We start from the raw sequence: 15,148 nt of genomic DNA, 5'->3' as shown, positions 1-15,148 counted from the left end.
TCTTCCTTGTTACTTGCTTACTTCCAAACGCACCAACATCATGTTCCAGCATTCAATCGGATACTGGGGATGAATGTTTTTCTATATAAAATTACGTACGCCATTCCTCTGCGTGCATCTTTTTTTTTGTTGTACAAGCATCATTTTTCATCTAGTCGACGGAACCTACTCGAATGGACCAACGCATCGTTATAAACAATTTTCCCACAGCCCCTGTCATTCCTACTTCTGTCGAAATTCATCCCTCCAGTGCTTCTAGGCAGCGTCGTAAATCTACTTAGTGTGTGCAAGTTCGTAAACCATTGTTGTTGGTCCTCTAGGACCTAGTCCGCGGTAGTGGAGCAACTGTAGGGTGTGATTTGCCCGGAAGAACACACTTTAGTGTGGACAGTGAATACGTGAACCATACGGTAAAAGGACACAACGGGTCAGAGTTGTTTCGCGATTTATTCTTTGACCCGAGAATACGTGTGTGCATGGGGTTTTCTCTCGTTCATTTTCCAAGTGTGCTGTCCTAAAGGTTCCTGTGAGTTTTACATTCCAAATTAGTCCCGGAATAGGTTCGTCGAGCGCGCCTTTCCGCTTTCTTCCTCAACGGGTAGTGCATATTGTGCGGATTGCGTTTCCCGAGGTATTTGTGTACAGGCAAGTGCGCGTGTGCATGTGTGTTTTGGGACGCGCGGGCGGATTCCAGATTATCATCAGTGCATTCTCTTAATGTTAACCTCACCCAAAAGTGAACGAAAGTTTCATGTGTGCAATTTCCAATCTCTACCAAAGGTACAGCATACTCAAAGGATTTGCCTACAGCATCTAAAAATCTGATCTGTGTGTTTGTGTGAATGTGTGTGTTCACTTGCGTGTGTGTGTGCTATGTGTAAGTGTGTCGTGCTTGTGTTTAGTGGAAGATAAATAAAATAGAAAACAATATCGAGTGCATTAGAGAACCTTACATAGCGAATCACAGGATAGCTACTTCTCCCGAGTGCTCCCGGAAGTAGATGCAGGTGAGTTAGCGCCATAAACTGTCCCGAGCACTGCCGGAAGTAGATGTGAGTTGACTTGACTGTCTCAACTTACCTTTCGTGTTTTTTTCGTCTACTATAGGAAACATCATCTGCCAGTACATCAGAAGCTACAGCCGGAGAAGAAGATACGGACAGGGCGCCAGAATGTCACGCAATAAAGACAAGTATGAAAGCAACAACCCCCGGCGACAGCAAACATTTCTGACCGCCGAGGACATTGCCGCCGGAAAGAAGACGTGCTGGCATGGCATCGAGATAACGGGAAGCGTGCGCAACCTCAGCCCCACGCTTTGGAAGTTTGACCATCTAACTGCACTCTTCCTCAACGATAACTCTTTGCCGCGCTTGCCGCACCAGGTCGGCCAGCTGGTCAACCTCCGGACGCTCGATCTGTCCGCGAACAAGCTACGCAGCCTACCGGCCGAGCTAGGCGAACTCATACAGCTAAGGTAGGCACAGTCCGCTAGACCGCTTTTATGCTAAAAGACGCACTAGAGCTCGCATTTACGTTTTTGTTTCCTTTTAGGGAGCTCCTGTTAAATAACAACTATCTTCGAGTGCTACCGTATGAGCTTGGAAAGCTCTTTAATCTGCATGTACTCGGGTTGCATGGAAACCCACTCAACAAAGAAGTGCTCTCGCTGTACAACGAACCGAACGGGACGTCCAAGCTGCTAACATACATGTTGGATAATCTGTCAGGTATGATCACATTCCTTCCGGTTATTTTTCGCCCGATTATGATATCCTTACGTCTATTCTTAGTGGGAATACTTGAACAAGAGTGAACACACATTCTAAACATGTGCCATCAGAGGTTGGCATTACATGGAAAAGTTATTGTGTAGGAAGAATGTTGCAAGTAGTTGCAATTCTAAAATTCAATTTTATCAAACTTTTGTAAACGTTGTATTTATCTGGAATGTAACATAATTGTTGATATGTTTTATAAATAAGTTGCAATGAACCCTAGATACATCATTTATAAGTTTATAAGTTGCTCGAAGGTATTTTTTCTTCTTAAATGGCTCATCAACTAGTGTACATTCGAGGCCTGGCTTGCTGAGCTAAGATTTTTTTATGTCTTGAAATGTTCACGTAGCTGGACAGTCAGTCCAGCGTACGGGGGAGGCTCAATCGAGATTTGAACCAGATATCATCGTGTGTTTGTGTCACTCTCTAATATGTAATTCTGACAATATTATATTTAATACATGTAATATTACTTTAGCAACCGGATAATTCGTCGCATTCATTAATTATGAGTTGAGTTTTATCTTAAAATGCTTCCTCAATATAATATTCGATTCGTTTATTTAGCATTAGATATAATAGTTCTTTTCATAGCATTTAAATTTAACATTTATCCATTTAGCTCAATTAAGATCAATAAGGAGAACAAAAATCTATATGAAAAAGTATCTATGTGCAACCGTTTAAAGCTTTGAGAACATTTTTTAATTTTTTCATGAATACTGTTGTTTTTATGAAATAGGACTAGAATTTTTCCACCTAGAATTTGAATTTATTCGTGTCTGTATCTCTATTTTACAACATGAAGCTGTGCTATGGCCGTCCGAAGAGACTTGTAACTATCGTCTAGATAGTTTCTTTTCAATATTTTATTGTAAATGTTATTATGCTTAAATAGACGAGTGCACTTTCGAAGCCGTAAATACTTGACCTATTTTAGGTCTAAAGTCAGCAGCGACAACAATATTGAAACTTAAAAAGCGCTAGCGTGACATTTGGGCATGCTACAGTCTGAGGACATCCTCAACTCAAACTACTTGTGATAACGGTTGAAGGCAGAGCTATAAAAAAACATGTATTGTTCAGGCGTGACTCTGATGAGCCAACATTTTGTTCAAATTTATCACTATCCTCCTAGCCGTGTTCGACGCTTTAGAGGATTTCAAATAAAAAATACGCTTAAAAGATTTTAGGTTCTGTTTTTAAAAAAGTATCCATTCGTATGACGAAATATATATGAGCTGGACGTTAGTTTGGCTGCCGCGAAATTTACTTTTTTGACCTTTTGCCTGCCGTAAAGTTTTTGAGGACCTTTTACATGGACAGAGGCTGTGTGTTGAGTCCAAATTTAGATAGAGATTTAGATTTAGATTTAGAGCGATGGTGATGTTTGCTAGAAAGTCCGGGATTTGTGGTTGGTAGTTAACGGCACTCTGTCGCGAGCGGTTCCGGTTTTTCCTGGAATACACCATGACCATACAACAGTGTAGGAACAGGCCATGTTTACACCGTCGATGAATAATTTCTCTCACTATTTTGTATGCGTACCCTGCGGTGAATTTACGCATAAACTGGATTGGTTATCACCGAGAAATGTCATCAGAAAGTGTCTGTGTACTAAAAAGCACATCCTGAACTTGTTGGTATCATCGACCGGAAAGGCCGCCGGGTGATCACGTTTATGTAGATAGGTTTAATTTTAATTGTTAATCACACAATCGAGATCGATCAAGTCGATAGATGTACGTGACGTAGAAGCATCAAGAAAGTGGCATGTTAACGGCAGCTTTTTTCTCTTGTGTTGTTTTTTTTATACCAGAGGATTCCGTCCAGCATTGGATGCTGTATAGGAGTGCATAGCCTTAGAGAGAATGCGCGACTTCCGTATGCGCGATATCCTGTCTTTACAGCTTAAAAACTCATTTTGCAAAACGATGATAATAATTATGTTCGAATGCGCAAGCTCAGCTTCTTGTTTGACGTGCATTATTTGCAACGACGATATCATACACAATCCATGCAACGCTTGTCTTTGAATCCTCAGCAGCTCGAACGTTCGGGCACGCTTGGATATAATGATCAGTTTTGTGGGGCCTAATTTTCGTGCATCTTCGCGCAAACGTTTTTGCAACCTTGAATGAGCCGGACGTAGTTGTTAAGGCGGTGTACTTAAAGCGTGAAGGCTCGAAACCTTCATTCAATTCGCTTTGGTATGGGGAATGAAAAATATTGGACCACCCAACGGGTGCTTGCAAGCAGCGATATCCAGGCGAGACGAGTAGCAATCGTTGTGGAAGTTCATAAACATCGTTGGTTTTTGAATAATTAGTAAAGACAAACCTCCTACTCACGATGCAATCTATCACTGCAGTGGGAATCATTTCCACTTCTAGTTGAGTCAGAATAGTATCGATTATCCTTTTTAAAACCTAAACTTTAACAAAGTCTTTTCGGATGAGAACCGAAGCATTTTAGAACGTGCATAATATAACTGGTGCACCAGAATAGAATATATTGGGGAGAACCACCTTAATCTGAATCTGCTATAAAAGCATTCGTAGTATCCATTTGGTGGAATTCGCTTCTGAAGCTAATGATCTGTTTGCCTTGTGGCGTGCGGGTGGATAGTTAGGCATTCAAAAAAAAAAAAAAAATTCCCATGCATCGTGCCCTTGGGAAAAGTTTCATTGTATCTGTACCTTTTTCTTCATTTGGCAGTGTAGAACAAAGTCCTTTGCTGGAACTGGTTCGAAATGCATGCTCCTCGGCATATGGGGGCACTATTTTGCTTTTCATCCTATAATTTACGTTCGCTCGCCGTAAATGTCAGGTTGTGTTGAACCATCGAGCGGAAAGCGAAAAGAGCATCCGAGCACGTGAGGACGATAATTGTAGGGGTTCGATGGACTGAAGACTCTGTTTGTATTGCCATCTAAGACTAGCCTAGCCTCATGAAGCAACGTTCTCTAAGTTAGTGTGGCTTTGTTCAGCTTCTCTTGGTTTGGGGTGTTTCATCTATGCATTTCACCCACTAATGAGTATTGTCTTTTGATTTGATGTCATTTTTCTGAAGCTTAATTTTGTCCGTCCGAGTCCGGCAGTGTGCGAGTTCGTTGGTTGATTGTATTAAAATTCGAAACCGGTAGTAGGCGCCAGTGAGAAAAACGAAAGTGAAACCACTGCACACTTGTGGGGTCGCCTCGATGTTGTCCGACGGTGGTACACCTGCTGCCTGAAACCTCCTCTTAACTTTAGTCCCTCAATGCCAACCTCTCTGCTCATCTGGTTTGCTTCCTTTCCTGCGCGTTTTCCTTCTTGTGTGGCTCGCTATTCAGCTGGGTGTTTGCGAGGAAAGTTTGGCGTGAAAGTGTACGGCTGGGGATGGATTTTTTTGCATCATCGTGCGTGCCATGTGTAAAGGAGTTAGTCTCAAAAGCATGCCTAAAATGCTTCACTTTTTAGCAATTTTGCTACTCTGCTTTCTTCGTGGAATGGAGTTCTTCCCTGACACGAGACAAATATGATCGCATCCTTCTTTTGTTTGTATCGTAGGAGTATTATCCACAAAATCCTACGTACTTCAATGGAAAAAGATTGTTTGATTTCTTAAAAAAGTACAGTAACTAGTATCTCCGTATACTACATTTATTGCCATTTGCTACTCATTTTTTGTATTAATTCTGTACCCAATTATTTGCCCTCTGCTTTTCACGTCACTAAAATGTCAGAGTTTCCCATGGTGTGCACCTAAAGGTGTCACAATTTGGAGCTTTCCAAGGGTAGCAAAGAAAAGTGCGCATGGAAAGTGAAAACATTTCGTTTCCATGAGCGTTGTTGCGCGAATGCGCGATGCTCGATTCGTTACTTTTTTGCTCTCGTACCTTCACCAGAGCGAGTGCATCAGGGAGGAACGAGCTTCTGCCGTGCCGTGACGATGAGGGTTGCTTTGTTTTTGTGTGCAAACTTTCGCGACTTCAAGTCTTGCCTTTTCTCTTCTGCGCGCCTTTCCGTGGAAGAACCACACACCTGGTTCGTCTGGGCGCGTTCAATCCGCCTGTGGGTGCGCGCTTATCGGGCACTTTCTTTCGCTTGCCAGAATCGTGAACCGGGCCAAAGTTCACGGCAACCCTCGTGGCCCCGGGGACGGGATGATGGTGCGAAGCGTAAGTGAAACTTTAATGCCAATCGCCATTTGCTTCTCGCCGGCTGCTAATTGAGATGCGTTGTACGGACTTCGTGGGACTGTTTATATTCCATTTCACGTTGCAACGCACCAAAGTGCCTCCGGTTTTTTTACTACGGTTGGTCCAACGTCGCTCTGAGGAGTGTTTTTTTATGTGGGTTTATAGATTTTTGGTTAAATATTTAACATTTAACAAATTCATCCTTTTGAGTTGTTAATCATCTTCCTTGTAACAGTCCGTGGAAAATCTGACGTTAAAAATTGTTTGTTACTCTTTTGTTGGACCATAATGAAACTGGCCTAAAAAGGATAATAGTGACTTTAAAATTTTTATGTTTTTCCCTTGTTTGGCGAATAGATTGTTTTACTTCTTAATTGAAGGTAGCAGTTTTGGTTATTGATACATTTGATGATCTTGCTTCTTGCACGTGTGTAATATAAGACACGCAAGAAAACGTAAAATAAAGCTCAATAGTAGGTAATATAGCTACCAGTTTTAGTTGCCATGTAGTTTATGTTTATGATTTATGCTTTATGGTTGCTTTTTGAAAAAAAAACATCCTGTTTTTCCCGGTTATATGGATCAATCTGCTACAATTTGTTTCCCAGGGTACAGCTATCAGCAGTACTCGCCATCCCGCCATTCCCAAACTACGATCAAACGTACAACGACATTGTGATCGCGCGATCGAAATCAATAGTTGACGAAGAGCGATCTTCGATCGAAAACGATCGACAGAACACACTGGCGATGGCTTCAACGTTGCGCCCACGGTAGCAATTTTCTTCGACTTTCCCCTGCTTGGGGCAGGGTTTTTCTTTCACCGTCTCGGCTTGCCTGTTTCGTTGCCTTTTTTTTCGTGTGACTACGGGCTCGTTTCGTAAAAGCGCGAAGTGGCAGGAGGCAGGTGGTGGTCCCGTAGTTTAATTCCGAAATTACCGGAACAGATGATTTTATTGATTTTTCTCCCAGCTTTTTCAAACCGGCTCGCTTTCGGTCGTGGGTCCGTTGCGAATGGAGCTCTTTGGGGGAGCCCTCGAGATGAAATTGATTTTTGCTGCACCACACCACCAAGCGGCAACATCGACCCATCCCTTTAGCAATGGGTGGCAAAGGAGGGAGGGTTACGTATTTGGGGAGCGATTCTTTTTCGTTCTCCCTCCCGCTCTTTCTCGATTTGGCCCATTTTGGTTTTCGTATGATTTTTTGTTAGTCTCGGTTGCTGGTTATGGCTCCAGCCAACACCCTTGCCAAGGGGTTGACGATGCAGTTACTGAAGCCAAGCCCCCCCCCCCCCCCAGTCCCTTTTCTCTGACTCCCTGTCTCCCACTTGAACCGTGCATACGTTCAATAACGCTTCATGGCGCTGGTAAATGGTCGCTTCCGTCACGGATTTTTCAAATTTCCTTGCCAGTGGCTGAACTTTAGCGAAGGGGAAACAAAACAAAATCTGCACCGGAAAGGCGCACTCCGTTTCTCTTCGAAAGTGTAACCAACGAATGTAATTGCAAAATCAATTAAATAATTTTTGCCATTCGTCACCAACGCCGGCGCCATCGCCTTCTCTTGCAGCGCCAGCCCAGCCCGCCTGCGAACCGCTGAGGTTTTTGTTATTTTGCCAAGATTTGTATTACTTTGAGGTCATAATTTTTCATCCTACATTTATTTTCTTTCCGTTTCTCTCTCTCTCTCTTTTTCTTCGCAGGTAGGTGACGTCTCTTTTTGGCTTTTCGTTTATTCTGGATGCGCCTTTTCGGCGGTAGCTTTGTGGCTCGAAACCACCCAGAGCTGGGTAGGGAAAATGCGGATTCCACACCACCCCCCAGCGGTCGTTGAGGAGGGGGTAAGCGAGCGTTTCTATCTACTTTTTTGTGTTATTTATTTTTCCTCCAAAGTCGGCGCAATTGCAGCCGCGTTTGAGTGCCGCCAACATTTGGGTTATTCGTGGGCTGTGGAAGATTTCCTCTCCTTGCTTCAGACTGTGGCTCAGGACAATGGGCAAAATGGTGCCGAATGCGGATTAGTTTCCGGTCGGGTACTTTGTAAAGAAGGAGGAGGCGAGAAGGGAGCTAAATTCTCATGCCTTCCGATCAATATGCTTTTCATTTTCGATCACTTGGCTACCGTAAAGGTAGGCAAGGATTAATGGCATCCAATAGTTGACAAGCTCAATTTTTTAAAAATTTGTGAATTAGGACGATTCAACATACAAATTGTCATTTAGCATGTTTGTATAGCAAGTGTGTATTTAAGCGATCCTTTCCACGTTAACACATATGCACTCCCTAAAGCTGCATGATATAAGTTGTGGAAAACCAGGGCTACTTAAAATGTATCAGGCAGCTTTCGATCGGATACAAGGATTGCTGGGAACATTACCGTCTCCACCAGGTGAATGTGTAGTTCCGCAACTTAAATCGACCAAGGCTCTATTATAACAGCTCTCTCCCGCATGAAGGTGACGCATTCTTAAGTGCCCTTTCTTTGGTTGCGGAGGAGAGTGTAGTATTTTTTTTTGTTGAGCAGTTTTCTCTTTTCCAGATCCGGGTTTGATCATTCGGGTGGAAATAAAAAATGAACGCCTCAAAACAATAAAAAATATAATGCGTTCAGTGGTACGGATGCGCTTGGTTTGTGAATGTTTTTGTGTTCACTTAGCTAGTGATTGTTTTCGTTTAGTTTACGATCTAAATGATACAGCTCCTTATCGCATGCTTCGCAGGGCTAATAACGCATTTGCGTGTTCCAATGCTCTGAAAATAGATGAAATGTGAATCTTAATTTCGTCTCCTCGAAGGTCACAAAAACTCACCGTTAGAGTGACACTTTTATTCGCCATCAGCTATCTTGTGCTAGGGATTCCGTCGGCTCTGCAATGCGCAATGGGTGCGTGTGTGCGATGGCAAAGGAGTAGCATCCTTTGTGTCATCAGCTTCGCTTTCTTTGTGGCACTAATAGTGGTCAGATGGCATTGGTGCATCTTTTCAATAATTGTAACCGATGAGATCATTCCCTTTTTGCGAACGAGACTCGGTCACGGGTCGTGCTGTGTACCGTGAAAGAGAGAGAGAGAGAGAGAGAAAGTAGCGTAGGCTAGGGTGAAAAAAGTGAGTTTGTAGAAAGTAACAGAGAAGCTCTGGCTGCTCTGGCTCTTGCGGGGGTGTACTTTGTACCCCAATTGTCACGGTCGAATATCGCTCGCGTATTTGTCGCTGCGTTAGCAACTCAAACTCACGTGCGCCTGCAAAACACACAACACATTCAGGCAGGAAACCGAAGGGTTTGTCGCGTTTTATGCTGACTTCGGCAGAGCATAATCGAACAATCGGCTGATTGTTTCGCGCCTCCTCCTCCAACGGACCGTTTGATCGCGTCCCATCGCTACGCGTGTGAGCTGGGAATTTTTTTTTACCCATGAAATCATTTTCCCTTTCCCTTTCTCCAACGTCATGCCACGGATTCACAACCACCCAACGCGACATCATTATCACGATCTGGCGGGCTGGGTGGGAAATCCCTACATGCACCCCCGGTGTAAGTGAAAAGGGGTGGAACGTGCGAAGGAAAGAGCCACTCACTTTCGAATGTGGTCGAGATCCCCTTCCTTTCTCTTCCCCCCCCCCCCCTCCCGTCCTCTGGCGCTTGCTCTTGAGAGCGAACACTCGGTGAATTTTCTTATATAATCCCACCGCAAGCGAGAGAAAGAGAGCGGAGAACATGTGTGCGGTCGCACGCGAAGAAAGCAGCCGGCACAGTTTTGCGTGCGTTTGTTTTTATTCAGCATGCGTTCGCCCAGGCTCTCTCGCTCGCTCTCTCCCTGCTTTATTCTCTCTCTTTGTTGGGTCACTGTTGAAGTGAATTCACTGAGAGTCGCTGGGAAAAGGGCAGCTCCAGACGTTTGGAGCTCTCTTTCATTCCCACGTGCAACAGCGTCTCGAGCCCTGGTGAGAGTGGCACTCGTGAGAGTCGCGATCCTCGCTCTGATTGAGTGAGCGTACCGCGGGCTGCCCAGTGAACACAGACTGAGCGAGTTCATTCTGTGTTGGGTTTTCCGCCGAGCAAGTTCGGTCATCTCGCGAGGGCCATTTGAACGTGTGCCGGCATTTGTAGTGCGCCTTTCGAACGCACGGGATCGTTTCGTTCCGTTGCTGCGGTTGTTACGCGTTGCGTTTGGTGTTTCGATTTACGCCGGTCCGCGATCCGGTTCGCGGTTTTGAAGCAGTAACGTCCAGTAGTCGGGGTCGGGGTGTTTTCAGTGAAACAAGTGCGCTTGAAAGTCCTGCAAGACGCCTGCATTAACCAAGCGAACGGTGGTGTCAAAAAAGTGCTTCAGTTTTGTGTGTGTGTGTTTTTTCCGTGGCATTGTGCGCGCTTGGGACGATGACTCGGCGTGTCACCGGTTCGTGATTGTGTCGCGTCTGCGCAACCATGAACGGTGGCCTTCTACCGGCGAACGGTAGCGGCACCAGCTGCATGGAACGATACGCCAACCGTTACGTAGTGCATCAACAAGCGCCACCCTCCTCGCATCATCACCTCCGTTCGTCGCTGCCGAATCCCGCAACGGTGGCCTCTTCCGGGTACTATCATCCACCGCATCCCGGGTCTCATCCGCACCAGCACCCTCACCATCATCCCCAGCAGCCGCAACAGCAGCAGCAACAGCCGCCGGCCCATTTCCATCTGTCGTCGGCTCAAAACCACCCCAATCCACCGGTGGCGGCGACGAGTCCTGCGGCCGGTGGTGGCCATGCGCCTGGCTACATGGTTGGGGGATGTTACGGTGGGAGTGGTGGAGCGAGCGGGTGGACCGGTGTTCCATTGATTTCGACCGCCAGCAGCAACAGGCGGCCCCGAAAGGGCTTTGGAACCGGTGCCGGAACAAATCACTTCCAGCAGCAACAGCAACAGCAGCAGCAGCACTACAACAATCACACCCTCGCGAAGGGCGGTGAATTTGATGAAAATGCGAACCTCACCCGGTTGGCGCTGCACGCCCAGGGTGCCCCACTAATACTGTCCACGAATCGGTACCACCACGGCAACAACTCCAGCCATCACCACACGCGCAACCATAAATCATCGGTCGGTGGTGTGAAAGCGGGCGTCCCCTCCGGAGCCCCGGAAGGTTCGACAAATTGCCCGGTGCGATCTGTGTGTGGCACCTCACAATCGCGCGAACATCCGGCCTCAGGTTGCCGTGCCCCGGAAGTGGCACTCGCGGGTCAACAGCAACCCTACGATGTACCGCCAGCAGCTGGGCTTGAGTTGATGCCATCGAATGGTAGCGCCCCGGGCAACACAACGTCCGGCTCGACGATGTCTTCGTCGGTCTCGTCATCATCTTCCTCCTCATCCTCATCGACTGCTTCGACGACGACGACGACGACGGGGGCAGTGGTGGCTGCGGCGGAAACGACGTGCCTTCCGCGCATCATTAAACCCCGCAAGCGCCGAAAGAAGGATCGTAAACCGACAGCCCAGACCGGTGGAGTACCCGGTGCCGCCAGCTGCCCAGAGACCGGAGGCAATTTGGGGTGTTTGGAGTCGCACTTGTTGCTCCATGGCTGCAGCTCTGGTGGACAGCCGGTGGCGAACGGTGCCTTACTGCAGCCTCAGCATCCGCTGTACGGAACAATGGAACCACACGGTGGAGCCCCGAATGTGCGGGATCTTTTAAGCGAGCTAACCTATCTGGCCGCCCATGGTTCGGGTGTCCTTTTGCCCGAACGCTTGACAGCGGAATTGGCAAAGTTTCTCGCCGGTAGCAACACACCGGCACGGTTTCAACCCATGCCACATCAGCAACCACAGCAACAGTACTCGACACTGCACAGTCTGCTGTTGCAACTGCAACAACAGCAGCAACAACAGCAACAGCAGCAGCAGCAGCAGCAGCAGCAGCTAGAACACCAGCGGTTGCTGCAGCACGCACAACAACAGCAGCTACATCAGCAACCGACACCGCACCATCTCCAGGAGCAACATCAGCAGCTGCTGCTGCAACACCACCTCCAGCAGCAGTACATCTCGCAGGCTCATCAGTATCTGCAGCAACCGCATCAACAGCCAATGCATGATCAGCTGCCAACAGCTACGGTGCTGCCAAGTTACGCGTCTGTCAGCAGCGTCAGCAGTCCAGGGGCCGGAAGTGACTCGAATGACTCCGGGATAGCCTCGCTCGGTGTTGGAACCACTTCCGGGTTTTTCTTCCCACCAGCCGGACCGGTTGATACGACGCTTGCGCCGGAACCGACAACGTTTAACTGCGGTCCTGGCACGGTGTCACTTCCGGAACCGGCTAGTCCACCGTCGACCAGCTCGTCCAGTTGCAGCTGCCGGTTGTGTGATCCTTTCGGGCGTATTTGGGCGCATCCACTGCTGCACCGTTCGTCGGCAGATGGGCTTGATTCGGTGGAGATTGAGGGCCGTAAGAAGGATGTTGGTGTCATTGGGAGCAATCGGCACGGAGCTGGCCCGTTCCGGGGTGAGTGGCGCACGGCCACGGGTGGTGGCGGTGGGCTAGTGGCCACAAGCGGCTCATGCATCTCGCGAAAGGGCAGCTTTAGCGATTCCGGTTCCGATTCTGGGTGTGATTTGCTACTCAGCCGTTTGCCGGGGCTCTGCTCGACCGTGGAAGGCGAAGAAGAGGACGATGAGGAAGAAGAGGAAGACGAAGAGGAGGGTGTGCGGGAAATTGAGACGAGCAAGCGGGGCAAACGACATCCCGAGAGGGCAGGATGCGCCGGTGGAAAAGCGAACACCGAAGAAGACGACGAGTTGCTGGACGAGGGTCAAGAGGAAGAAGACGAAGAGGGCCAGGATAGCGGCTTCGTAGGTGGTGGACCCTTCCGAGGCTTGACTGCCGTATCCCGCACCTCCTGCCGAGGTCCTGCCGATGACGAACTCCTGCTGATCAGCGAACTCACGAAAAAGCTGCACGAAACGTTGGATCTCGTCGGTGAAGGAAGCTCAGATGTTGGCGCGGAGTTGGTGGGTCGTTTCCGGTCAAGCGGAAGCTCAGCGGCACCCGGGGAACCTCGGAGTGGAAGCTGCAGCAGCGGTAGTAGCAGCGGAGTGGATAGCCTGCTCGGAGGAGGCGTCTCGTCGCCATCGTCCTCGTCAGCATCGTCGGATGTAATGTTTGCGAGCTTCGACGCCGGTTCTAATCGACACCGCCATTTTGGTCGTCCGTTTGATGCCGAAAGCGGTGGGCATGTGATAAGTGTGGGTGGTGCGTGTGAAATGTTGCACAGTTTTTCCGCGAGTGATGCTCCTGCTGCTGGAACCATCGCGAACGATGGCCCGAGTGTTGAAGCAACAGCAGCAGCAGCAGCAGCAGCAGAAGCAGGTGTTGTTGGCGCGTTGTTAACGCGACGGGAAAGTGAGTTCGTGCAGTGTGAACAGCGCAATCCGCTCAGTCTGCGTCCTATCTCGGTTGTTGGTAGCCTGTTCTCGACGGTGGGCCCACAATCCAGTGTCGCCGCCCCAATTGGCAGCAGCTGGAAGGGCATGAGCAGCAGCAGCAACGCCAGCTGTCCGTTCGTGTTCGGCAGCAATAGTGATCATCATCAGCAACATCAGCTGTTTAGCGCGGAGTCGCAGGATTTCCGGCAGCTTCCTCGGCCATCGGGCATCGGTGATATGTTGAACTGCTTCGATACGGTGTGGAGTGGTGGCGATCACACGTAAGCAGCAGCTGGAAATAGTGCACACCACCGTCAACACCAACGATTCCAGCAACTGCTTCGGCAGGTTATCAGCGGCGGTAGTAAGCGGCATTTTTGTGGAGCGATTTTTCTGTTACGAATAGTGTTAAGCGATGCGTTTAGAGTTCCTAAAGCAAATAGGGAAAGGGCAGCGTAGTGTAACTGTTGCCTGGACTGTGGAGCAAATGATTCGTGCACATGCAACTCGGTATGAATGAAGCCCGGCGTGTTGGGTTTTGGCGTCAACCAAACCAACGACTGCTGCAGCAGCGAAGCTTTGGAGTTAGTTTGGGAAATTTGCTAACGAACAGTGACTTATGTTAGGGGAAATGGTGCCATTTTTGGTACTCGAGAGGCCACTTGTTGCAAATGGCTCAAAATGGTCGCACGAAATGATATCTCATGTCATTTGGAAATATTTTTCCTATCGGTTTGGCATAAAACGCATGCCTCTCATGTGTCTGGGTGTTGTAACTTATTACTATGAAATAAGAAAGGACTAGCTATGCGCGTGTGGTGATGAGAAGAATTCAAATTAGGGTTTTTATTTTGTTAATATTGTGTTTTTTTTATATTCGACCAGTGTCCCTAATGCATCACTTCGTTAACACACGGGCACGATTTAGGGAAGCCACGCGACGCCGTTTCTTCTTATTTGTAGCTAAGGCAAGAACTCCGGAAGACGCGCATAAAAAAACAAGAAAGCATGCACATAACGTTCATGCTTCTATAGGGTGTCGTCGTCGTCGTTGGATGGGAAATCGGGACGATTTTTGGGGTCCTAACACTAAAAACGCGACCAAACTCGGGCTGTTGACATGCAAACCGACCAGCCGTGGTTACCCGAAGCATTAACTTTTATGACCACCGGGTTGATATGAATGACAATTATCCTACGGAACATTAATCTCATTTCCCCCCGGGTCGTTTCCCGCTGTGGTGGGTTGTCGACGCGCGGATGGGGCCTGTTTTTTTTTCGTGGGTGATTTGTTTTCGAGTTCGCTTCGTTCGCTTTTTTGATGCACAACGGTCACATATCGTCGAGTAGAGCTCACAAATCTTTTCCTCGTCCCCTTTTCACCGCCAGTGAAACCAAACCATTGTCCTTTTCGGTTGCGGGGGTCTGCAGCTAGATTTAAAGGGTGACATTCGATAGGAAGAAGCTTCGTTCCTCTTCCTGTTCGCGTGTATTAGGGTGTGTGGAATAGGACAAATGCTCGAAGCGAATAGAAAAACAAAGTATTGTATGAGAAAAAAAAACTCAACCACCACGATCGCTCGATGGCGATAGAGGGTGCCGTAAGAAAAGCCTTTCCATGTTCGCCTGTCCACCAAGGGATATAGCCGAGTGTGTTGTCCGCGTTCGCGTCCGCGTCGGGATGAATTGTGACGCTTGTGACCTGATTTGTGGGCGGCGGTGCGTTTGTGACTCGAGTGTCCCAAAGCTCGGTTCGGTGCAGGACTGAACTATATG

At 47.8% G+C, this 15,148-nt stretch overlaps 1 protein-coding gene across 1 annotated transcript in view; it reads left to right on the top strand.

The window, feature by feature from the left end:
- Positions 1-852: 852 nt before the first annotated feature.
- LOC128722157 (CCR4-NOT transcription complex subunit 6-like) overlaps positions 853-15,148 on the top strand; it is a 93,278-nt gene continuing 78,982 nt past the window's right edge. Inside the window, exons 1-3 of the mRNA XM_053815994.1 lie at positions 853-1,007; positions 1,108-1,477; positions 1,555-1,730. Of these exons, the coding sequence (XP_053671969.1) occupies positions 1,173-1,477; positions 1,555-1,730 (481 nt within the window). The 5' untranslated portion in view covers positions 853-1,007; positions 1,108-1,172. The remainder of the gene's footprint in view (positions 1,008-1,107; positions 1,478-1,554; positions 1,731-15,148) is intronic.

Source organism: Anopheles nili, chromosome 2 (assembly GCF_943737925.1).
Source record: "Anopheles nili chromosome 2, idAnoNiliSN_F5_01, whole genome shotgun sequence".
Taxonomy (NCBI): Eukaryota; Metazoa; Arthropoda; class Insecta; order Diptera; family Culicidae; genus Anopheles; species Anopheles nili.
Note: the sequence above shows the minus strand (reverse complement) of the source record. Positions and strands in the feature narration are given on the sequence as shown.